General features: G+C 41.8%; 1 protein-coding gene across 1 annotated transcript in view; it reads left to right on the forward strand.

Moving 5' to 3' along the window:
* LOC115076512 (serine-rich adhesin for platelets-like) overlaps positions 1–25,992 on the forward strand; it is a 106,539-nt gene that overhangs the window by 65,605 nt on the left and 14,942 nt on the right. Inside the window, exons 5-13 of the mRNA XM_029578053.1 lie at positions 33–43; positions 235–660; positions 963–2,877; positions 3,012–4,823; positions 4,951–8,709; positions 8,844–10,723; positions 10,828–11,385; positions 11,513–13,039; positions 25,354–25,475. Of these exons, the coding sequence (XP_029433913.1) occupies positions 33–43; positions 235–660; positions 963–2,877; positions 3,012–4,823; positions 4,951–8,709; positions 8,844–10,723; positions 10,828–11,385; positions 11,513–13,039; positions 25,354–25,475 (12,010 nt within the window). The remainder of the gene's footprint in view (positions 1–32; positions 44–234; positions 661–962; positions 2,878–3,011; positions 4,824–4,950; positions 8,710–8,843; positions 10,724–10,827; positions 11,386–11,512; positions 13,040–25,353; positions 25,476–25,992) is intronic.

The raw sequence follows: 25,992 nt of genomic DNA on the forward strand, positions 1-25,992 counted from the left end.
TTCTGGATTCACATCTATCTCTCCTCCCCCAGATTCCTCCAAAGTAACTGAGAGCTCTACAGCAATGTTCTCATCTACTGCTATATCTTCTACCAGTTCCTCAAGAACAACTGTTCCTGAAGAATCCTCACCCATATATACAACAACAGCAATTGCAAGCTTTACTGGAAGCAAACCTGAAACATCGTTTTCTACTGAAACATCCTCTAGGAATAACTTCTTTTTCCGCCTCAGAAAGTACTAGTTATCCTTTTACAACTACATCTGTACCAAAAGAGTCATTGACAATCACATCAGCTTCTGGATCCAGTACTCAAGTCTCAACAGATACTTCCAGCACACCATCGGCTTCTGGCATTGTTAATGAAACAAGTGCAGTGACAGAATTCTACTCTACGGCAGTGTCCAGTTCTGTCAGCACACAATCAGAACATACAACACCCCCAACAAGTTTGTCACCTGAGACAACAGTCTTCAATGGATCAACACTTAGTCCTCTTTCTGAAAGCAGCACTTCAGGTTCAACAAGCACTTCAAGTTCTTCCAGTGTGACAGGAACAACTTTTTCACATTTCAGCACCTTCTCTGAATCTGCTACACCAAAAGAATCCTTTTCTTCGCAGACATCTTCGTCACCAGATACGACTTCATCAATCACGAGTACACAAGAAAGAGCATCAACTGAAACATTGGTACCTCTATTCTCCACTTTTACCTCAGAAACCAGTTCTTCTGGATTCACATCTATCTCTCCTCCCCCAGATTCCTCCAAAGTAACTGAGAGCTCTACAGCAACATTCTCATCTACTGCTATATCTTCTACCAGTTCCTCAAGAACACCTGTTCCTGAAGAATCCTCACCCATATATACAACAACAGCAATTGCAAGCTTTACTGGAAGCAAACCTGAAACATCGTTTTCTACTGAAACATCCTCGAGATAACTTCTTTTTCCGCCTCAGAAAGTACTAGTTATCCTTTTACAACTACATCTGTACCAAAAGAGTCATTGACAATCACATCAGCTTCTGGATCCAGTACTCAAGTCTCAACAGATACTTCCAGCACACCATCGGCTTCTGGCATTGTTAATGAAACAAGTGCAGTGACAGAATTCTACTCGACGGCAGTGTCCAGTTCTGTCAGCACACAATCAGAACATACAACACCCCCAACAAGTTTGTCACCTGAGACAACAGTCTTCAATGGATCAACACTTAGTCCTCTTTCTGAAAGCAGCACTTCAGGTTCAACAAGCACTTCAAGTTCTTCCAGTGTGACAGGAACAACTTTTTCACATTTCAGCACCTTCTCTGAATCTGCTACACCAAAGGAATCCTTTTCTTCGCAGACATCTTCATCACCATATACGGCTTCATCAGTCACCAGTACACAAGAAAGAGCATCAACTGAAACATTGGTACCTCTATTCTCCACTTTTACCTCAGAAACCAGTTCTTCTGGATTCACATCTATCTCTCCTCCCCCAGATTCCTCCAAAGTAACTGAGAGCTCTACAGCAATGTTCTCATCTACTGCTATATCTTCTACCAGTTCCTCAAGAACACCTGTTCCTGAAGAATCCTCACCCATATATACAACAACAGCAATTGCAAGCTTTACTGGAAGCAAACCTGAAACATCTTTTTCTACTGAAACATCCTCGAGGATAACTTCTTTTTCCCCCTCAGAAAGTACTAGTTATCCTTTTACAACTACATCTGTACCAAAAGAGTCATTGACAATCACATCAGCTTCTGGATCCAGTACTCAAGTCTCAACAGATACTTCCAGCACACCATCGGCTTCTGGCATTGTTAATGAAACAAGTGCAGTGACAGAATTCTACTCGACGGCAGTGTCCAGTTCTGTCAGCACACAATCAGAACATACAACACCCCCAACAAGTTTGTCACCTGAGACAACAGTCTTCAATGGATCAACACTTAGTCCTCTTTCTGAAAGCAGCACTTCAGGTTCAACAAGCACTTCAAGTTCTTCCAGTGTCACAGGAACAACTTTTTCTCATTTCAGCACCTTCTCTGAATCTGCTACACCAAAAGAATCCTTTTCTTCGCATACATCTTCGTCACCATCTACGACTTCATCAGTTACCAGTACACAAGAAAGAGCATCATCTGAAACATTGGTACCTATATTCTCCACTTTTACCTCAGAAACCAGTTCTTCTGGATTCACATCTATCTCTCCTCCCCCAGATTCCTCCAAAGTAACTGAGAGCTCTACAGCAATGTTCTCATCTACTGCTATATCTTCTACCAGTTCCTCAAGAACACCTGTTCCTGAAGAATCCTCACCCATATATACAACAACAGCAATTGCAAGCTTTACTGGAAGCAAACCTGAAACATCGTTTTCTACTGAAACATCCTCGAGAATAACTTCTTTTTCCGCCTCAGAAAGTACTAGTTATCCTTTTACAACTACATCTGTACCAAAAGAGTCATTGACAATCACATCAGCTTCTGGATCCAGTACTCAAGTCTCAACAGATACTTCCAGCACACCATCGACTTCAGGCATTGTTAATGAAACAAGTGCAGTGACAGAATTCCACTCTACGGCAGTGTCCAGTTCTGTCAACACACAATCAGAACATACAACACCCCCAACAAGTTTGTCACCTGAGACAACAGTCTTCAATGGATCAACACTTAGTCCTCTTTCTGAAAGCAGCACTTCAGGTTCAACAAGCACTTCAAGTTCTTCCAGTGTCACAGGAACAACTTTTTCACATTTCAGCACCTTCTCTGAATCTGCTACACCAAAGAATCCTTTTCTTCGCAGACATCTTCGTCACCATATACGACTTCATCAGTCACCAGTACACAAGAAAGAGCATCAACTGAAACATTGGTACCTCTATTCTCCACTTTTACCTCAGAAACCAGTTCTTCTGGATTCACATCTATCTCTCCTCCCCCAGATTCCTCCAAAGTAACTGAGAGCTCTACAGCAATGTTCTCATCTACTGCTATATCTTCTACCAGTTCCTCAAGAACACCTGTTCCTGAAGAATCCTCACCCATATATACAACAACAGCAATTGCAAGCTTTACTGGAAGCAAACCTGAAACATCGTTTTCTACTGAAACATCCTCGAGAATAACTTCTTTTTCCGCCTCAGAAAGTACTAGTTATCCTTTTACAACTACATCTGTACCAAAAGAGTCATTGACAATCACATCAGCTTCTGGATCCAGTACTCAAGTCTCAACAGATACTTCCAGCACACCATCGGCTTCTGGCATTGTTAATGAAACAAGTGCAGTGACAGAATTCTACTCGACGGCAGTGTCCAGTTCTGTCAGCACACAATCAGAACATACAACACCCCCAACAAGTTTGTCACCTGAGACAACAGTCTTCAATGGATCAACACTTAGTCCTCTTTCTGAAAGCAGCACTTCAGGTTCAACAAGCACTTCAAGTTCTTCCAGTGTGACAGGAACAACTTTTTCACATTTCAGCACCTTCTCTGAATCTGCTACACCAAAAGAATCCTTTTCTTCGCAGACATCTTCGTCACCATATACGACTTCATCAGTCACCAGTACACAAGAAAGAGCATCAACTGAAACATTGGTATCTCTATTCTCCACTTTTACCTCAGAAACCAGTTCTTCTGGATTCACATCTATCTCTCCTCCCCCAGATTCCTCCAAAGTAACTGAGAGCTCTACAGCAATGTTCTCATCTACTGCTATATCTTCTACCAGTTCCTCAAGAACACCTGTTCCTGAAGAATCCTCACCCATATATACAACAACAGCAATTGCAAGCTTTACTGGAAGCAAACCTGAAACATCGTTTTCTACTGAAACATCCTCGAGAATAACTTCTTTTTCCGCCTCAGAAAGTACTAGTTATCCTTTTACAACTACATCTGTACCAAAAGAGTCATTGACAATCACATCAGCTTCTGGATCCAGTACTGAAGTCTCAACAGATACTTCCAGCACACCATCGGCTTCTGGCATTGTTAATGAAACAAGTGCAGTGACAGAATTCCACTCTACGGCAGTGTCCAGTTCTGTCAACACACAATCAGAACATACAACACCCCCAACAAGTTTGTCACCTGAGACAACAGTCTTCAATGGATCAACACTTAGTCCTCTTTCTGAAAGCAGCACTTCAGGTTCAACAAGCACTTCAAGTTCTTCCACTGTCACAGGAACAACTTTTTCTCATTTCAGCACCTTCTCTGAATCTGCTACACCAAAAGAATCCTTTTCTTTGCATACATCTTCGTCACCATCTACGACTTCATCAGTTACCAGTACACAAGAAAGAGCATCATCTGAAACATTGGTACCTCTATTCTCCACTTTTACCTCAGAAACCAGTTCTTCTGGATTCACATCTATCTCTCCTCCCCCAGATTCCTCCAAAGTAACTGAGAGCTCTACAGCAATGTTCTCATCTACTGCTATATCTTCTACCAGTTCCTCAAGAACAACTATTCCTGAAGAATCCTCACCCATATATACAACAACAGCAATTGCAAGCTTTACTGGAAGCAAACCTGAAACATCGTTTTCTACTGAAACATCCTCGAGAATAACTTCTTTTTCTGCCTCAGAAAGTACTAGTTATCCTTTTACAACTACATCTGTACCAAAAGAGTCATTGACAATCACATCAGCTTCTGGATCCAGTACTCAAGTCTCAACAGATACTTCCAGCACACCATCGGCTTCTGGCATTGTTAATGAAACAAGTGCAGTGACAGAATTCTACTCGACGGCAGTGTCCAGTTCTGTCAAGCACACAATCAGAACATACAACACCCCCAACAAGTTTGTCACCTGAGACAACAGTCTTCAATGGATCAACACTTAGTCCTCTTTCTGAAAGCAGCACTTCAGGTTCAACAAGCACTTCAAGTTCTTCCAGTGTCACAGGAACAACATTTTCACATTTCAGCACCTTCTCTGAATCTGCTACACCAAAAGAATCCTTTTCTTCGCAGACATCTTCGTCACCATCTACGACTTCATCAGTTACCAGTACAGAAGAAAGAGCACCAACTGAAACATTGGTACCTCTATTCTCCACTTTTTCCTCAGAAACCAGTTCTTCTGGATTCACATCTATCTCTCCTCCCCCAGATTCCTCCAAAGTAACTGAGAGCTCTACAGCAATGTTCTCATCTACTGCTATATCTTCTACCAGTTCCTCAAGAACAACTGTTCCTGAAGAATCCTCACCCATATATACAACAACAGCAATTGCAAGCTTTACTGGAAGCAAACCTGAAACATCATTTTCTACTGAAACATCCTCGAGAATAACTTCTTTTTCCGCCTCAGAAAGTACTAGTTATCCTTTTACAACTACATCTGTACCAAAAGAGTCATTGACAATCACATCAGCTTCTGGATCCAGTACTCAAGTCTCAACAGATACTTCCAGCACACCATCGGCTTCTGGCATTGTTAATGAAACAAGTGCAGTGACAGAATTCCACTCTACGGCAGTGTCCAGTTCTGTCAACACACAATCAGAACATACAACACCCCCAACAAGTTTGTCACCTGAGACAACAGTCTTCAATGGATCAACACTTAGTCCTCTTTCTGAAAGCAGCACTTCAGGTTCAACAAGCACTTCAAGTTCTTCCAGTGTGACAGGAACAACTTTTTCACATTTCAGCACCTTCTCTGAATCTGCTACACCAACAGAATCCTTTTCTTCGCAGACATCTTTGTCACCATATACGGCTTCATCAGTCACCAGTACACAAGAAAGAGCACCAACTGAAACATTGGTACCTCTATTCTCCACTTTTTCTTCACAAACCAGTTCTTCTGGATTCACATCTATCTCTCCTCCCCCAGATTCCTCCAAAGTAACTGAGAGCTCTACAGCAATGTTCTCATCTACTGCTATATCTTCTACCAGTTCCTCAAGAACACCTGTTCCTGAAGAATCCTCACCCATATATACAACAACAGCAATTGCAAGCTTTACTGGAAGCAAACCTGAAACATCGTTTTCTACTGAAACATCCTCGAGAATAACTTCTTTTTCCGCCTCAGAAAGTACTAGTTATCCTTTTACAACTACATCTGTACCAAAAGAGTCATTGACAATCACATCAGCTTCTGGATCCAGTACTCAAGTCTCAACAGATACTTCCAGCACACCATCGGCTTCTGGCATTGTTAATGAAACAAGTGCAGTGACAGAATTCTACTCGACGGCAGTGTCCAGTTCTGTCAGCACACAATCAGAACATACAACACCCCCAACAAGTTTGTCACCTGAGACAACAGTCTTCAATGGATCAACACTTAGTCCTCTTTCTGAAAGCAGCACTTCAGGTTCAACAAGCACTTCAAGTTCTTCCAGTGTCACAGGAACAACATTTTCACATTTCAGCACCTTCCCTGAATCTGCTACACCAAAAGAATCCTTTTCTTCGCAGACATCTTCGTCACCATATACGACTTCATCAGTTACCAGTACACAAGAAAGTCCATCATCTGAAACATTGGTACCTCTATTCTCCACTTTTACCTCAGAAACCAGTTCTTCTGGATTCACATCTATCTCTCCTCCCCCAGATTCCTCAAACGTAACTGAGAGCTCTACAGCAATGTTCTCATCTACTGCTATATCTTCTACCAGTTCCTCAAGAACACCTGTTCCTGAAGAATCCTCACCCATATATACAACAACAGCAATTGCAAGCTTTACTGGAAGCAAACCTGAAACATCGTTTTCTACTGAAACATCCTCGAGAATAACTTCTTTTTCCGCCTCAGAAAGTACTAGTTATCCTTTTACAACTACATCTGTACCAAAAGAGTCATTGACAATCACATCAGCTTCTGGATCCAGTACTCAAGTCTCAACAGATACTTCCAGCACACCATCGGCTTCTGGCATTGTTAATGAAACAAGTGCAGTGACAGAATTCTACTCGACGGCAGTGTCCAGTTCTGTCAGCACACAATCAGAACATACAACACCCCCAACAAGTTTGTCACCTGAGACAACAGTCTTCAATGGATCAACACTTAGTCCTCTTTCTGAAAGCAGCACTACAGGTTCAACAAGCACTTCAAGTTCTTCCAGTGTCACAGGAACAACATTTTCACATTTCAGCACCTTCCCTGAATCTGCTACACCAAAAGAATCCTTTTCTTCGCAGACATCTTCGTCACCATATACGACTTCATCAGTTACCAGTACACAAGAAAGTCCATCATCTGAAACATTGGTACCTCTATTCTCCACTTTTACCTCAGAAACCAGTTCTTCTGGATTCACATCTATCTCTCCTCCCCCAGATTCCTCAAAAGTAACTGAGAGCTCTACAGCAATGTTCTCCTCCACTGCTATATCTTCTACCAGTTCCTCAAGAACACCTGTTCCTGAAGAATCCTCACCCATATATACAACAACAGCAATTGCAAGCTTTACTGGAAGCAAACCTGAAACATCGTTTTCTACTGAAACATCCTCGAGAATAACTTCTTTTTCCGCCTCAGAAAGTACTAGTTATCCTTTTACAACTACATCTGTACCAAAAGAGTCATTGACAATCACATCAGCTTCTGGATCCAGTACTCAAGTCTCAACAGATACTTCCAGCACACCATCGGCTTCTGGCATTGTTAATGAAACAAGTGCAGTGACAGAATTCTACTCTACGGCAGTGTCCAGTTCTGTCAACACACAATCAGAACATACAACACCCCCAACAAGTTTGTCACCTGAGACAACAGTCTTCAATGGATCAACACTTAGTCCTCTTTCTGAAAGCAGCACTTCAGGTTCAACAAGCACTTCAAGTTCTTCCAGTGTCACAGGAACAACTTTTTCACATTTCAGCACCTTCTCTGAATCTGCTACACCAAAAGAATCCTTTTCTTCGCAGACATCTTCGTCACCAGATACGACTTCATCAATCACGAGTACACAAGAAAGAGCATCAACTGAAACATTGGTATCTCTATTCTCCACTTTTACCTCAGAAACCAGTTCTTCTGGATTCACATCTATCTCTCCTCCCCCAGATTCCTCCAAAGTAACTGAGAGCTCTACAGCAATGTTCTCATCTACTGCTATATCTTCTACCAGTTCCTCAAGAACACCTGTTCCTGAAGAATCCTCACCCATATATACAACAACAGCAGTTGCAAGCTTTACTGGAAGCAAACCTGAAACATCGTTTTCTACTGAAACATCCTCGAGGATAACTTCTTTTTCCGCCTCAGAAAGTACTAGTTATCCTTTTACAACTACATCTGTACCAAAAGAGTCATTGACAATCACATCAGCTTCTGGATCCAGTACTGAAGTCTCAACAGATACTTCCAGCACACTATCGACTTCAGGCATTGTTAATGAAACAAGTGCAGTGACAGAATTTCACTCTACGGCAGTGTCCAGTTCTGTCAACACACAATCAGAACATACAACACCCCCAACAAGTTTGTCACCTGAGACAACAGTCTTCAATGGATCAACACTTAGTCCTCTTTCTGAAAGCAGCACTTCAGGTTCAACAAGCACTTCAAGTTCTTCCAGTGTCACAGGAACAACTTTTTCACATTTCAGCACCTTCTCTGAATCTGCTACACCAAAGAATCCTTTTCTTCGCAGACATCTTCATCACCATATACGGCTTCATCAGTCACCAGTACACAAGAAAGAGCATCAACTGAAACATTGGTACCTCTATTCTCCACTTTTACCTCAGAAACCAGTTCTTCTGGATTCACATCTATCTCTCCTCCCCCAGATTCCTCCAAAGTAACTGAGAGCTCTACAGCAATGTTCTCATCTACTGCTATACCTTCTACCAGTTCCTCAAGAACACCTGTTCCTGAAGAATCCTCACCCATATATACAACAACAGCAATTGCAAGCTTTACTGGAAGCAAACCTGAAACATCGTTTTCTACTGAAACATCCACTAGAATAACTTCTTTTTCCGCCTCAGAAAGTACTAGTTATCCTTTTACAACTACATCTGTACCAAAAGAGTCATTGACAATCACATCAGCTTCTGGATCCAGTACTCAAGTCTCAACAGATACTTCCAGCACACCATCGGCTTCTGGCATTGTTAATGAAACAAGTGCAGTGACAGAATTCTACTCGACGGCAGTGTCCAGTTCTGTCAGCACACAATCAGAACATACAACACCCCCAACAAGTTTGTCACCTGAGACAACAGTCTTCAATGGATCAACACTTAGTCCTCTTTCTGAAAGCAGCACTTCAGGTTCAACAAGCACTTCAAGTTCTTCCAGTGTCACAGGAACAACTTTTTCACATTTCAGCACCTTCCCTGAATCTGCTACACCAAAAGAATCCTTTTCTTCGCAGACATCTTCGTCACCATATACGACTTCATCAGTTACCAGTACACAAGAAAGTCCATCATCTGAAACATTGGTACCTCTATTCTCCACTTTTACCTCAGAAACCAGTTCTTCTGGATTCACATCTATCTCTCCTCCCCCAGATTCCTCCAAAGTAACTGAGAGCTCTACAGCAATGTTCTCATCTACTGCTATACCTTCTACCAGTTCCTCAAGAACACCTGTTCCTGAAGAATCCTCACCCATATATACAACAACAGCAATTGCAAGCTTTACTGGAAGCAAACCTGAAACATCGTTTTCTACTGAAACATCCTCGAGAATAACTTCTTTTTCTGCCTCAGAAAGTACTAGTTATCCTTTTACAACTACATCTGTACCAAAAGAGTCATTGACAATCACATCAGCTTCTGGATCCAGTACTCAAGTCTCAACAGATACTTCCAGCACACCATCGGCTTCTGGCATTGTTAATGAAACAAGTGCAGTGACAGAATTCTACTCGACGGCAGTGTCCAGTTCTGTCAGCACACAATCAGAACATACAACACCCCCAACAAGTTTGTCACCTGAGACAACAGTCTTCAATGGATCAACACTTAGTCCTCTTTCTGAAAGCAGCACTTCAGGTTCAACAAGCACTTCAAGTTCTTCCAGTGTCACAGGAACAACATTTTCACATTTCAGCACCTTCCCTGAATCTGCTACACCAAAAGAATCCTTTTCTTCGCAGACATCTTCGTCACCATATACGACTTCATCAGTTACCAGTACACAAGAAAGTCCATCATCTGAAACATTGGTACCTCTATTCTCCACTTTTACCTCAGAAACCAGTTCTTCTGGATTCACATCTATCTCTCCTCCCCCAGATTCCTCAAAAGTAACTGAGAGCTCTACAGCAATGTTCTCAGTTACTGCTATATCTTCTAGCAGTTCCTCAAGAACACCTGTTCCTGTAGAATCCTCACCCATATATACAACAACAGCAATTGCAAGCTTTACTGGAAGCAAACCTGAAACATCGTTTTCTACTGAAACATCCTCGAGAATAACTTCTTTTTCCGCCTCAGAAAGTACTAGTTATCCTTTTACAACTACATCTGTACCAAAAGAGTCATTGACAATCACATCAGCTTCTGGATCCAGTACTCAAGTCTCAACAGATACTTCCAGCACACCATCGGCTTCTGGCATTGTTAATGAAACAAGTGCAGTGACAGAATTCTACTCTACGGCAGTGTCCAGTTCTGTCAACACACAATCAGAACATACAACACCCCCAACAAGTTTGTCACCTGAGACAACAGTCTTCAATGGATCAACACTTAGTCCTCTTTCTGAAAGCAGCACTTCAGGTTCAACAAGCACTTCAAGTTCTTCCAGTGTCACAGGAACAACTTTTTCACATTTCAGCACCTTCTCTGAATCTGCTACACCAAAAGAATCCTTTTCTTCGCAGACATCTTCGTCACCATATACGACTTCATCAAGTCACGAGTACACAAGAAAGAGCATCAACTGAAACATTGGTATCCTCTATTCTCCACTTTTACCTCAGAAACCAGTTCTTCTGGATTCACATCTATCTCTCCTCCCCCAGATTCCTCCAAAGTAACTGAGAGCTCTACAGCAATGTTCTCATCTACTGCTATATCTTCTACCAGTTCCTCAAGAACACCTGTTCCTGAAGAATCCTCACCCATATATACAACAACAGCAGTTGCAAGCTTTACTGGAAGCAAACCTGAAACATCGTTTTCTACTGAAACATCCTCGAGGATAACTTCTTTTTCCGCCTCAGAAAGTACTAGTTATCCTTTTACAACTACATCTGTACCAAAAGAGTCATTGACAATCACATCAGCTTCTGGATCCAGTACTCAAGTCTCAACAGATACTTCCAGCACACTATCGACTTCAGGCATTGTTAATGAAACAAGTGCAGTGACAGAATTCCACTCTACGGCAGTGTCCAGTTCTGTCAACACACAATCAGAACATACAACACCCCCAACAAGTTTGTCACCTGAGACAACAGTCTTCAATGGATCAACACTTAGTCCTCTTTCTGAAAGCAGCACTTCAGGTTCAACAAGCACTTCAAGTTCTTCCAGTGTCACAGGAACAACTTTTTCACATTTCAGCACCTTCCTCTGAATCTGCTACACCAAAAGAATCCTTTTCTTCGCAGACATCTTCGTCACCATATACGACTTCATCAGTTACCAGTACACAAGAAAGTCCATCATCTGAAACATTGGTACCTCTATTCTCCACTTTTACCTCAGAAACCAGTTCTTCTGGATTCACATCTATCTCTCCTCCCCCAGATTCCTCAAAAGTAACTGAGAGCTCTACAGCAATGTTCTCATCTACTGCTATATCTTCTACCAGTTCCTCAAGAACACCTGTTCCTGAAGAATCCTCACCCATATATACAACAACAGCAATTGCAAGCTTTACTGGAAGCAAACCTGAAACATCGTTTTCTACTGAAACATCCTCGAGGATAACTTCTTTTTCCGCCTCAGAAAGTACTAGTTATCCTTTTACAACTACATCTGTACCAAAAGAGTCATTGACAATCACATCAGCTTCTGGATCCAGTACTCAAGTCTCAACAGATACTTCCAGCACACTATCGACTTCAGGCATTGTTAATGAAACAAGTGCAGTGACAGAATTCCACTCTACGGCAGTGTCCAGTTCTGTCAACACACAATCAGAACATACAACACCCCCAACAAGTTTGTCACCTGAGACAACAGTCTTCAATGGATCAACACTTAGTCCTCTTTCTGAAAGCAGCACTTCAGGTTCAACAAGCACTTCAAGTTCTTCCAGTGTCACAGGAACAACTTTTTCACATTTCAGCACCTTCTCTGAATCTGCTACACCAAAGGAATCCTTTTCTTCGCAGACATCTTCATCACCATATACGGCTTCATCAGTCACCAGTACACAAGAAAGAGCACGAACTGAAACATTGGTACCTCTATTCTCCACTTTTTCCTCAGAAACCAGTTCTTCTGGATTCACATCTATCTCTCCTCCCCCAGATTCCTCCAAAGTAACTGAGAGCTCTACAGCAATGTTCTCATCTACTGCTATATCTTCTACCAGTTCCTCAAGAACACCTGTTCCTGAAGAATCCTCACCCATATATACAACAACAGCAATTGCAAGCTTTACTGGAAGCAAACCTGAAACATCGTTTTCTACTGAAACATCCTCGAGGATAACTTCTTTTTCCGCCTCAGAAAGTACTAGTTATCCTTTTACAACTACATCTGTACCAAAAGAGTCATTGACAATCACATCAGCTTCTGGATCCAGTACTCAAGTCTCTATACTATCATCTTCTGGCACTTCCATTTCCATAGGGTCATCAGAATCTTCTAGATTCACTGAGCGTTCGCTTGCAACCCATAACGAACTAACTACTTTGGCATCCTTGAGGACATCTTTGTTTGCTTCTCCATTTTCTCCTTCTTTGCAGACAACATTAAACAATATTGCTCTTACTACGACAAGAACAAGTTGTGATACGCAGTATAATCAAAGCTGCTTCCTCGATAATGTTACAGGAGAGTGTGTCTGCAACTGTAGTATACATTTGAGTGGAAATCAGTGTCTGAATGGAGACAATAATATTAGCAGTACTCTTCAAGGTATGTTTGTTTCTTTTATTGTCCTTCTTTTTCATCTTCATATTTCAATGATCATAAAGTATCCCAAAGAGTGAATTGTAAGTCTACCTACATGCCCAATCTTGATATTGAGAAGAATTAACTTGGAGAAAAATTTAAGTGAAAAAGACTCAGGTATTCTAAATTTGTTCCAGCAACTATGGTTCCTTTAATATTTATAATTGTTTGAGGTATGTGGAAGTGTTTAGGTTTCCAATGCGTCAGACTTTAATAATTGTTAGAATTATATTCGTGTAATTGTTAGAATGATAGTCTTTTTCAGGATTGGCCATTTCCTATTATTTTGTGAGATTTTTTAAATTCTTTTTTTGATATTTTCTTGCATGATATAAATATTGTTGGTGTGTTTTGTGTTGAAGGTTTTTCTATATTTTTTTTCTTTAGTTTAGAGACTTTGTTGTATTATATATTTTTGGCTATTATTTTCTATATTTTGGAGTCTTTTTTTCTGGTTAAAATAGCTTTATAAATATAAAGCAACCTTAGTTGCTCGAAGAAATTTTGGGAATAGTTGAGTCTTTTTCTCTTCAATTTTTTGTCTTAGTTAAAAAACCAGTTTTCACTATCCTTTCGTTGTGCATGTTATCATATTAAAATTTTATGGAGGTAATTTTCACAGAAGTTATGTGCATAAATTTAACATATAATGGCTAACTTTCAAATGGGCACATGGGCATATATATATGTTTATGTGGGCGTGCGGCCAGATGCGCTGGAATTTTATATTGTGCACATGAGTGCATGCATATATTAAAAAAATAGGCCAAATGCGTGTATGTGTGCATCTAATTTTAAGCCTGTACCTGTACAGCAGTGTAAAATCGAGTTTGAGCCGCAGAAGTGAGGGAATTTAATAGCAGGTGCGCGTCTGCTCCATCAATAGTTTCATCAGTTTGTCGAAAAGTTTTCTTAGTCTATAATTAGGTCCTCCAAATCCCCCTGGTTCTTTATCCTGCATCCCTCCCCCCCCCCCCCAGTTATCTCAGGACCCCCCCCCTGAAGTAACTTTATGCTCAGCTATACCTAACCTTGCACTCAGGCACATAAGTACTTGCGTGCACATCTCTTGGCCATGCCCACATACTGCCTCTTTCTTCTCTGTTGTGAGAGATGCACACATTGGGACTTGTGCACGTATGTGGGTGACTTTTAAAATTGGATGTACATGCATATGTACTAGATATGTGCCCATCTCCAAATTTTAGGGCACCCAGTTTTTAAAATTCACCTTTATCTTAGCAATTTTCAAAAGGTATTTACACGCAGGGATGGTAATTTTTAAACAGGAGCGTAGGTGCACATGTCTATGCGTTGATTGGCCCGCGCCCAGGAACGCGGTCATTTTATAATATATACGTGTATATGCTTTCATGTTATAAAATAGCCTGGACATGCATACATATGTGCTCAATTTTTAAGTGTTCACACGCACGTGTGCACAAATGCCGCTTCTACCGCGTAAGTAAAGGTCTTTTAAAAGATACGCATACTGATGCCATTTAAATTCTTGATGGCCTGCAACTCAACTGGAAGGGCATTTCAAAGTGTTGGTGCCATAACTGAGAACACCTTTGTATGCATCACTTGTATTCTACAATCTTTTACTGTTGGAATTTCCAACGGTTGTTTACCAGAAGACCGCAATGTTCTTCCTGTAACATACATTTTCAGCTTTTCAATCAAAGGGCAAGGTGACTCATCATTCATCATTCTAAAAATAATAAGTACTTTAAACTTTACTCTCCATTATATTGGAAGCCAATGAAGGTCAATTAACACAGGAGTAATATGTTCCCTATGGCCTACCCCTACTAGCAGCCTAGCCTGCAGCATACTGAATCAACAGCAAAGCTCTCATCTGATAAACTGGCATTCCTATACACAGAGGGGTAGATTTTACAAATTTACGCACACCCGTACTTTTGTTCGTGCCCCAGGCGCAAACAAGAGTACGCGGGATTTTAATAGATATGCGCGTAGCCACGCGTATCTGTTAAAATCCGGGATCGGCGCGCGCAAGGCTGAGCAAAATCGGCAGCCTGCGTGCGCCGAGCTGCACAGCTGCCTCCGTTCCCTTCCGAGGCCAAAATCGGAGCGGCCTCAGAGGGAACTTTCCTTCCGCCTCCCCCCACCTTCTCCTCCCTAACGCACCCCCCCCCCAGCCCTATCTAAACCCCCCCCCCCACCTTTATTCCAGAAGTTAAGCCTGCTCAAGGCAGGCGTAACTCACGCGCGCGGGTCAGGTGCCGGCGCGTCATGTTCCGGTCCGGGGGCTGGTCCGGAGGCCACGGCCACCCCCCTGGAATGCCCCCGGGCCGGAACCACGCCCGCAGCCCCGCCCCCAGAACGCCCCCTGGTGACGCGCCGCCGCGACATGCCCCCGACACGCCCCCCCCCAGGAAAGCCCTGGGGCTTGCGTGCGCCGCCGAGCCTATGCAAGATAGGCTCGGCGCGCAGGGGGGGTTTGGGGTAGGTTTTCGGGGGTCACGTGCGTAACCTATGCGCGTAACCCTTTGAAAATCTACCCCAGACTATTGCAGTAATCCAACTGCTGATATAGGAATGACTGCAATATAAATCTAAATAAATCTTCAGTTACCACTTTCTTAAGTGGCCTTAATTGCTTCAATCTGTAAAATGCACTCTTTACAACCTGGCAAATTTGGACCTTAAATATTAGATTCAAATCCAATATTATCCCTAAATTTCATGCCTCACTTACCAAATTCATCTGTGATCCCTCAAAACTTAAAGTCATCAACCCATTTTGTGGCTGTCCCTTTCCAATCCACAAAAATGATGTTCTAGCAACATTTAGCACTAATCCATTCTCTTGCATCCAATCACTAATAACTACATACATCTCTCAGTTACCTGCACGGGGAAAAATACCATCTGATGACCGTGATATATAAAATTGGAAATCATCAGGATAAATAAAATTAAGTAAATCTAAAGTCTTACAAACTGTACATAAAGACTGGAAATAGATATTAAATAAAACTGGAGATAAAACGGAGCCCTGTGGGACTTCATATACAATACTCTTCCAATCAAAATATTCATCTCCTTGCTGAACATGGTGTACTTCATCTTGTAAAAACAATCTAAACCATCACAGGACTATCTCCCCTAACCCAATTTGTGCTAGGCAAGTCACCAGAAACTCATGATTAATGGTGACATGCTGATAAAATATCCAATTCTACTAAAACACCAGACTCACCATGATCTAACTCCCTATAGAACATATCCCACTGTGATAGTAAAAGTGTGTCCATTCCATGGTTCTTATGAAAGCCATATTGACATTTATCTAAAACATTATTATCCTCCAAAAACTCCGTTAACTGAACTAAAATGAACTTTTCCAAAATTTTACCCAATGTTGGAAGATTTGATGTAGGACAGAAAATTGACACCTTATCTAATGGTAACGCCAAGTTTTTCCACCCCCAGCTGCACTGTTGCCATCTGCGTCATTATCCCCTCAAATAAGGCCTTGTATACTATTATTGTAATAATTTGATATGTAATGATCAAAACCCAAAAGTGTAAGAATAATATAAATCAACAAAAACAAATCTCAACTTCAACATATAAAGATGTGTGAAATGATGTAACTTCTAATTAAGAAGAATGGCCATCATATAGCACATTGAAAGGCACATCATACAGGGCTAAAAAATGTCCATTCTAGTGCACAAGTTTTAATCATCAGTCATTCTAAAACTAGAGTGAACAAAATTAAAATCAACCTAGTGTATAATCCAGCATTCCTGGGGTTTTTTTAGATATATTGTATATGCAAATAAAATATGAGTTCTCAAATGCAATATATTATAAGTCCAAAAACACTAATCTGAAGAGTAATTTGTTCCAACAAATTTAAAAAAAAATTAAAGACCTGGCTCTTTAAGCAGGCATTCCCAGAATAGGACCCTTCCCCTCCCTCTCCCCCGCCATTTACTCCTGTAATTATTTACCTGAATTCTGTAACCATGCAATCATGCCAAGACATTACCACTTAGCGATATAACCATGTAACAATTTATTGTTATAATCATGTTATTTTATTATGCAACCTTGTTCCTTCCTTTCTGCTTCTCCTTTATCTTTTATTTAGTTCTCTTAGCCCGCTACCCCTCCCTGTTTTATGTAATTTCTTTCTGCAGTTTGATTGTAAACCGATATGATGTTCACACTAATATCAGTATAGAAAAGTGACTGACTAAATAAATAAATAAATAAATAATCCTTGCAAAAACAAAAGGGATGCTATATGGTGTCGGTTCCACAGCGTTGTAAATTAAATGCCCAACATTGCAATGTTTCGGAAGATAATATTTCTTCCTTCTTCAGGGGAGCGAGGTGAAATTGCCAAGATTAGTGCCAGCAGAGCCCAAAATTTGTTCATGAAAGGAACTGCACAATTCAGTGAAGCCACCGCTTAAATTAACCAAGGGATCAAAGATGCCATGTGGTAAAACGCTCCTTTTGATCTCCAAACACGCTGAAAAGCCAGCAGCAGAAGGAAACATTCTTTAAGCCCTAAACCACACTAGAAGGGCAAGGGTCCAAACTGGAATGTGTGGATTTAAGATTTCCAGATATAGAGGGAGACTTATTGCATAGTCAGAATTCTAAAAGCACACCTCTTATATCCTTTCATCTTATCCGCCTATATAAAAGGGTCTGCACCTCCATTATTGTGGGGTTGAGCCTGACCTTTATCCTCAAAATAATCTGTTAATTGAGTGCAGCTTGGAAAAGATGAAATAGATGGCAGTTGTTTTGCCGTTAGCGTTTTTAACACCACGAAACAACTGTATAAGACAATTTACAGACTGCTCAATTTTACTAGTGACATCTGTCTGTTTTGCATCCTGGCATTGCTGGATGATACAATTGCGATTGCATTAAATATTGGTGATGACTTAACATCATTCAATCTCTTCTACCACCTTCTTTTCTGCCCTCCTTAAAATCCTCTTTCAGACAAGCCAATTCTGAGAGTACCAGGGGGTTCTTCTATGATCACACCTTACCCGAATTTCGCTGACTGGTGCTAACCTGTTATAAGTCTTTGCCAATATACCATACCAAGAGCCAATAAGCTCTTCTGCAGTAACATTCTCTGAACACTCAAACACTGCATTATCCTGATCTTTTTAAAATCATTCAGTCCAGATACAGTCCACACACATTTGTTATTACCTCTGTAAGCCTCACAGCTCTATGTTGTATTATCCCTCAGTACACATAAAAACCAAAGAATGATCTTTCCTCAATAAATCAAGAATACGAGGGCAAGATATATGTTTAACCCATTTCTCCTAGCAAAACAATTGATCCAGTATATATGACTCCCCCTTATGAGTAGGTGTATGCACTAACTGCTCAAAATTAAGTATAGACTACACCTTAGCAGCTCCTTTGAATATAACGATTGTAAATCATCCATGTGGATGTTAAAATATCCAGCTATTAACAGTTTGTCACATTAAAATTCAATAAAGCCAATGATTCAAGTAGTTAAATAACATTCAGCTACCTTAAGGGTATTAATAATGCCTCAGAAGGAAACCATTTTCTAATGGAAAGAAACTTGTAAAATTAGAGCTCATGATGTGAAACTTCAAGAGGTAGATTCAAGATAAACCTTCGGAAATATTTTTTAATTTAGAGGGTGGTGGATGCCTGGAATGCCCTTCCAAAGCGGGTGGCGAAGATAAAAATGATAACTGAATTCAAGAAAGTATGAGACAAACACAGAGGATCCCTGCTGGCAAGAGGGTTTTAATGAAGCACTATGGAAACCTTCAGGAAGTAGCGGTTCAGCCCAAAACAGCAGTGAAAGGGTGCATTATGCTTCCGAGAAGGCATGGGGGTAACCTATATCTAACGGCAGGTGTAGCCCTAAAAATCTTCCTCTGCAGGCTAGATGGGCCATTTTGGTCTTTATCATCATTTACTATCAGTTCAGATAAACTTGCATGTCTTACATCTTACACGTGGACTTTTACCCGCATTTCAAGTGGACAATTGTATAAAGGCCCGTTTCCGCAGATAGGGCCTGATTTTAAAAAGCTTTTACTCCTGTAAATGCACTTTAATCTAGTAAGTGAGCTTTTCAAAATTGCTACAATACCTGCCATTGAATTGTCCATAGGATTTACTTGAGTTAAGTGCACTTTACTCGAGTAAATGGCTTTTGAAAATTGCTATGCATGTAACTCCTTTGAAAATTATAAAATGCCTTTGAAAATTACCCTCTTAGCGGTTGATATTTGAAGGGATTTATGAGCATGAAACTCATTGTTATGCCTGTGAATGGTCTTTTGAAAATCACTGGGAGGGAGGGGGGTTGTGCATAGAACCCAGTTAAACTTGTACATTTACCGCACTCGCACGAAGCATTCTGTGGGGATTCAGAATTATGCGTGTAAATCCTTCCTTGGCAGCAGGTGTAATTTTGTGAGAGTATTTCTATGCGCAAAAAAAAAAGTGAATTGTAAAAGTCCATCGAATGCATCGGTTGGGGGTATGCTCACACTAGTCGAGCTGGCGCTGGCCAAGCCTGTTTTAAAAAGCACCCAGATATGCGCATAAAATCTCGCTGCACACACATCTGAAAGGTTTCCAAAAAGGGGCGGGGCCGGGCCTGGGCGTTTCGGGGTCTGGCCTAGAGATGTGCGCATAAATACTTACGCGCCTGGGCGCACACCCAGGTCCAGTGGCGCACGTAAGTTTATTTCTGCTAGGGTCGAGGCATAAGTTAAAAAAAATAATAAAATGATCGAGCCCTTTCTGAGGGGTTTAAAGGGTCTGGGGTGATTAGGCGGAGTACAGGCTATTAAACCAGGGGAGTTTGGAGGACTTATCTGTTAACTGGATGAACCGGTGGACAAACTGGCAATGGCGTGGACACATGCCCCTTTTAAAAATCCCTGACCTACACGGTAGAAATGGGATTTACTCGCCTAGGCGCGCATCCAGTTAAAATTTGCCGCGCGTGCAAGCGACCAGGCTATTTTAGAACACTCGCAAGTATGTGCGCATAGGTTAGAAAATGACCAGGTATCTCGGCACATGCTGGCACCAGCGCACACACATGCACCCGCGTGCCAGTTTGAAAGTTACCGTCCCTGAATGCAATCTTACGCGACCGTGAACACTTTGAAAATTTGGACTCTAGTCTGTTGGTAGAAAGTACAATTGTAGAGTGTTCGAAAATTAGTCTTTCAAAGGTGAACTTTAAAAGCCCGGTGTACGCAGTAGTTAGGGGATGTGCACACGAGTCGGGGTTTGCGCGCGTCGAGCAGGTTTTAAAAGCCACCCAGATGCGTGTGTTTCTCCCACAGCGCGCACACATCAAAAGTTTTCGAAAAGGGGGCATAGTCTGGGCAGGGCAACGGGCATTTTGAGGCGCGAGTCAGAGATATGCGTGTAAGTACGTACACGCCTGGGCGCATGCCTAGTTCCCCTGCCGCGTAAATGTGCTTCTGCTGTGGAGAAGGTGTAAGTTGTAAAATAAAGAAAACCAGGCAGATCTGCGGGGTTTTAAGGGTTGGGGGCTAACTGGGGTAAGTAAAGGATAACAAACTAGAGGGGGTTCGGAGGATCTATCCCATAACCGCGCGAACTGGAGATGAACTGGTTTAACTGGCAATGCTGTTGGCGCGCACCACTTTTAAAATCCCCTGACTTACATGGTAAAAGCAGGATTTGCGCGTGCATGAGTGCGTCCACTTAAATTAGGTGCAAGTTTGTGCTATTTTATAACATGCATGTGCATATGTTATAAAATGGCCGCGTATCTCAGCATGGGCCTGTAGGTGTGCACGTATGGGTGCCTATGTTATAAAATGGCCGCGTATGTCAGCATGGGCCTGTAGGTGTGCACGTATGGATGCATATGTTATAAAATGGCCGCGTATCTCAGCATGGGCCTGTAGGTGTGCACGTATGGGTGCATATGTTATAAAATGGCCGCGTATGTCAGCATGAGCCTGTAGGTGTGCACGTATGGGTGCATATGTTATAAAATGGCCGCGTATCTCAGCATGGGCCTGTAGGTGTGCACGTATGGGTGCATATGTTATAAAATGGCCGCGTATCTCAGCATGGGCCTGTAGGTGTGCACGTATGGGTGCATATGTTATAAAATGGCCGCGTATGTCAGCATGGGCCTGTAGGTGTGCACGTATGGGTGCATATGTTATAAAATGGCCGCGTATCTCAGCATGGGCCTGTAGGTGTGCACGTATGGGTGCCTATGTTATAAAATGGCCGCGTATGTCAGCATGGGCCTGTAGGTGTGCACGTATGGATGCCTATGTTATAAAATGGCCGCGTATCTCAGCATGGGCCTGTAGGTGTGCACGTATGGGTGCATATGTTATAAAATGGCCGCGTATGTCAGCATGAGCCTGTAGGTGTGCACGTATGGGTGCATATGTTATAAAATGGCCGCGTATCTCAGCATGGGCCAGTAGGTGTGCACGTATGGGTGCATATGTTATAAAATGGCCGCGTATCTCAGCATGAGCCTGTAGGTGTGCACGTATGGGTGCATATGTTATAAAATGGCCACGTATCTCAGCATGGGCCTGTAGGTGTGCACGTATGGGTGCATATGTTATAAAATGGCCACGTATCTCAGCATGGGCCTGTAGGTGTGCACGTATGGGTGCATATGTTATAAAATGGCCGCGTATCTCAGCATGGGCCTGTAGGTGTGCACGTATGGGTGCATATGTTATAAAATGGCCGCGTATCTCAGCATGGGCCTGTAGGTGTGCACGTATGGGTGCATATGTTATAAAATGGCCGCGTATCTCATCATGAGCCTGTAGGTGTGCACGTATGGGTGCCTGCGCACCAGTTTGAAAGTTACCAACCCTGGGTGATCATTTTCAAAATGGTTTATACAGAAAAATCATCTTTCCAGAATCAATGACAGGCCTGGGCGTGTAAAATACACTCATAATTAAATTTCTCACATTCTTTTCTTCAAACTCTTCCAGGGGTAGGAATTGCTGCAGAGTGGGAAGTTATAGAGAAGCATTTAGACGGTGCACAGCGCTCAGGGACACGGCCATTTTATAATATATGCTCACATGTACGCACACTTATTTATTTCTATGCCGCTAGGAGAAGCCTAGTGCTTAGAGCAGCAGGCTTTGCATTAGGGAGACCAGCGTTCAAGTGTTGGGTAAGTCACTTTACCCTGTGTTGCCTCACGTAGAAACTTAGTTTGTGAACCCTCTGGGGACAGAAAAATAACTACAGCGCTGAAAAGTGGAATATAAATAAATAATAATAATAGCAGTTTACAAGACTACCATACATATTAAAAATTGTATGACAAATAAAGCTCAAAAACGTATCTAAAATGGTGCAGAAAAAAAAACCTGCTGCAGAATAATTCAATATGCAGCACTTTCAACTGCAAACTCTTCTCTATATAACCAAGTCTTTAGTCCATTTTTTAAAATCTTTTAATCACTCTGTGTTCTGCGCGCATGTTATAAAATATGATATCCGTGCGTACGTGCGCGCTGGATTTTAACATTTGTGCGTGCATGTGTGGGCGGGTGGGCTCTTCCGCGCACAGGGGGGATTTTGTAAATTACATGCGGCGACCGGATCGGCCTTTTCCCCAGTTCCCTACCTCCTGCCTAACCTTCCTCCCTTTTCCCCTCTCCACCCCGCTCCCCTAACCCCTACCTAGGTACGCCAATTTTTTTTTTTTATTTCTATACTTACTGCTCCTCGGGAGCAGAAGTAAACTCCACACCCCGGCTGGCTGCCGGCGCACGCTTCCCCGGGGACTGTGTGTAATGGCGCTGCCCCGGCCCTCCCCTTTTACTTGTCCCGGCACTTCTGTGCGTAACAGGGCCCTTTGTAAAATGTGCGCAGCGTGCAGAGCTCGGCCACACACGTAACCCCATTCTTTTTAAAATCGGGTCTTCAGTGCAGATCACAGTTTGCTTAAGAACATAAGAAAATGCCATACTGGGTCAGACCAAGGGTCCATCAAGCCCAGCATCCTGTTTCCAACAGTGGCCAATCCAGGCCATAAGAACCTGGCAAGTACCCGAAAACTAAGTCTATTCCATGTAACCATTGCTAATGGCAGTGGCTATTCTCTAAGTGAACTTAATAACAGGTAATGGACTTCTCCTCCAAGAACTTATCCAATCCTTTTTTAAACACAGCTATACTAACTGCACTAACCACATCCTCTGGCAACAAATTCCAGAGTTTAATTGTGCGTTGAGTAAAAAAGAACTTTCTCCGATTAGTTTTAAATGTGCCCCATTCTAACTTCATGGAGTGCCCCTAGTCTTTCTACTATCTGAAAGAGTAAATAACCGATTCACATCTACCCGTTCTAGACCTCTCGTGATTTTAAACACCTCTATCATATCCCCCCTCAGTCGTCTCTTCTCCAAGCTGAAAAGTCCTAACCTCTTTAGTCTTTCCTCGTAGGGGAGTTGTTCCATTCCCCTTATCATTTTGGTTGCCCTTCTCTGTACCTTCTCCATCGCAATTATATCTTTTTTGAGATGCGGCGACCAGAACTGTACACAGTATTCAAGTTGCAGTCTCACCATGGAGCGATACAGAGGCATTATGATATTTTCCGTTTTATTCACCATTCCCTTTCTAATAATTCCCAACATTCAGCACACTGAACCGACAATTTCAATGTGTTATCCACTATGATGCCTAGATCTCTTTCTTGGGTTGTAGCACCTAATATGGAACCTAACATTGTGTAATTATAGCATGGGTTATTTTTCCCTATATGCATTACCTTGCACTTATCCACATTAAATTTCATTTGCCATTTGGATGCCCAATTTTCCAGTCTCACAAGGTCTTCCTGCAATTTATCACAATCTGCTTGTGATTTAACTACTCTGAACAATTTTGTGTCATCTGCAAATTTGATTATCTCACTCGTCGTATTTCTTTCCAGATCATTTATAAATATATTGAAAAGTAAGGGTCCCAATACAGATCCTTGAGGCACTCCACTGTCCACTCCCTTTCACTGAGAAAATTGTCCAGTTAATCCTACTCTCTGTTTCCTCTTGCTTCATTTTCCACTTGTTGAATGGTTACTCCCAGCAGGATAAAGGAGGATATGAGCTAGGCTGGACACATACTGAGTATTTATCTGCTGTCAGATTGTTGCCAATAGTTATAGGTTAGATAGGACTTCTGCTTAAATTGTGAGAAAACTTCCTGCCCAAGCCAGTGTACCCAGCTCATGTGCGAGTCTGTGTGCCAGCTCGCCTTAAAATAAAAAAGCAAAGCAAAACACATGAACTGAGCTAAGCTGAGAAAATCCAAATTGGGGATTTCTAGCTGAATAGGTTTTCAGCCCACTCAGAAATCCAGAGAAAAATGTCAAGCCGGGATTAAGCTCTCAGAATAAGAACTGTGGTCATAGCTGGTTTACCAGTTTCTGGTCATGACAGCTGCTTGTTCCCCACCGCTGACAACAAAATGGCACCAATAAAGAAGTAGGAGAACGGAGAGGATAAGAATTCCTTCTGATGTTCTGGCGTTTGCTGCAGGCCAAAAGTAAGAGTCATCCAGAGACCATTGGTCTACACGAGCTTTCAAAACCACACAGCTCAGATGACCACTAATGACCACTAATTTACAGTGCCATCCTTGGATGATTATATTGATTCTTCAGAACCAGTATGGCTACTAGAACTCTGCACTTTGAGTTAAAATATCCTTGGTCTAATGATTTAGCATTTTGAAAAAAGAAGTGATTGCTGTGTTAGTCCACTTGAATAACATTATAGGCAGGATATTAAAAAGGAAATTCAGAACAATGTAGGAACCTAAGACATTTGAAGTTAGTATTGAATTGATTCATTATTTTAACGTAAATAGTCTTTACAGAGACTTGAGTTTTGTTTTGTTTTGTTTTTTAACTCAAAAGCAAGTGCAGATGTACGTGGGTACTGAATACCAGCTGCGTGCCACAGGCCCAATTTTCAAAGGGAATCCCAACGGGGAGTTTTATTTATTTATTTATTTAAGATACAAGAAAATCAACTTGCAAGCCTGCGTTTACTTTCAAAATTGCCCCCTGCATGTACGAAGAGATAGACAAAGCAAATGCATAAGTCATTTTTTTTTTAGAGGAAAAAAAAGCACTAAAAGCACCAGCTCTGTGCAACATGATCAATGATTTGTGATTTTTCAAATGATGTGAGTTTCCCTTTTTTTTTTTCTTTCAGATAATGGAAAAAATTTCAAAACTATTTACGTTACTCTTTCCATAACTATGAATTTTTCAGTAGAGCTAAATATCCAAACATCACCTTATTACAAGGAACTGAAAAACAAAATATTAGCAAAGGTAAGACATATAACCTTTGACAAAGTAGTTTGGTGGTGGTTAAAGATATAGTGTTTTTATTTCTTTCCTTCCTGTACAAGTATAGCCATTCGGTTCTGCTTACCCACGCAACTGTGTTTAACTGAGACACCCCTGAATAGTGGTGAATCTGAATGTTATCAGGGAAACACTTGCAGGAGGCGTGCACCAGCCAGGACTAGGGATGCTGTGGAGCTAGTCCTCACAGCTTCTGGAGAGGAGGGGATGCTACCTAGTGGCCAGGTTAGCCAGGATTCACAAGGCGCTGTGGTTTGTAGCCTCTGATCAAGGACTGTTGCTACAGTGTCTGGGCTAGATAGGGGAAAGAAGGGAGGGTGTTATAAAATGGAGGGGGGGAACCCTGGATTAGATACAATTGAAGCCAGAAGTCTAAAAGAGCTGGGCCAAATAAAACGGGAATTTTCATGTTCAAAATTCAAAGTGTTTTATTGTCTAGGCAAGTGACAGACTGAGAGCCAAGTGACCTGTGAGCTGGCGT

This window comes from Rhinatrema bivittatum, chromosome 15, assembly GCF_901001135.1.
Source record: "Rhinatrema bivittatum chromosome 15, aRhiBiv1.1, whole genome shotgun sequence".
Classification (NCBI taxonomy): Eukaryota; Metazoa; Chordata; class Amphibia; order Gymnophiona; family Rhinatrematidae; genus Rhinatrema; species Rhinatrema bivittatum.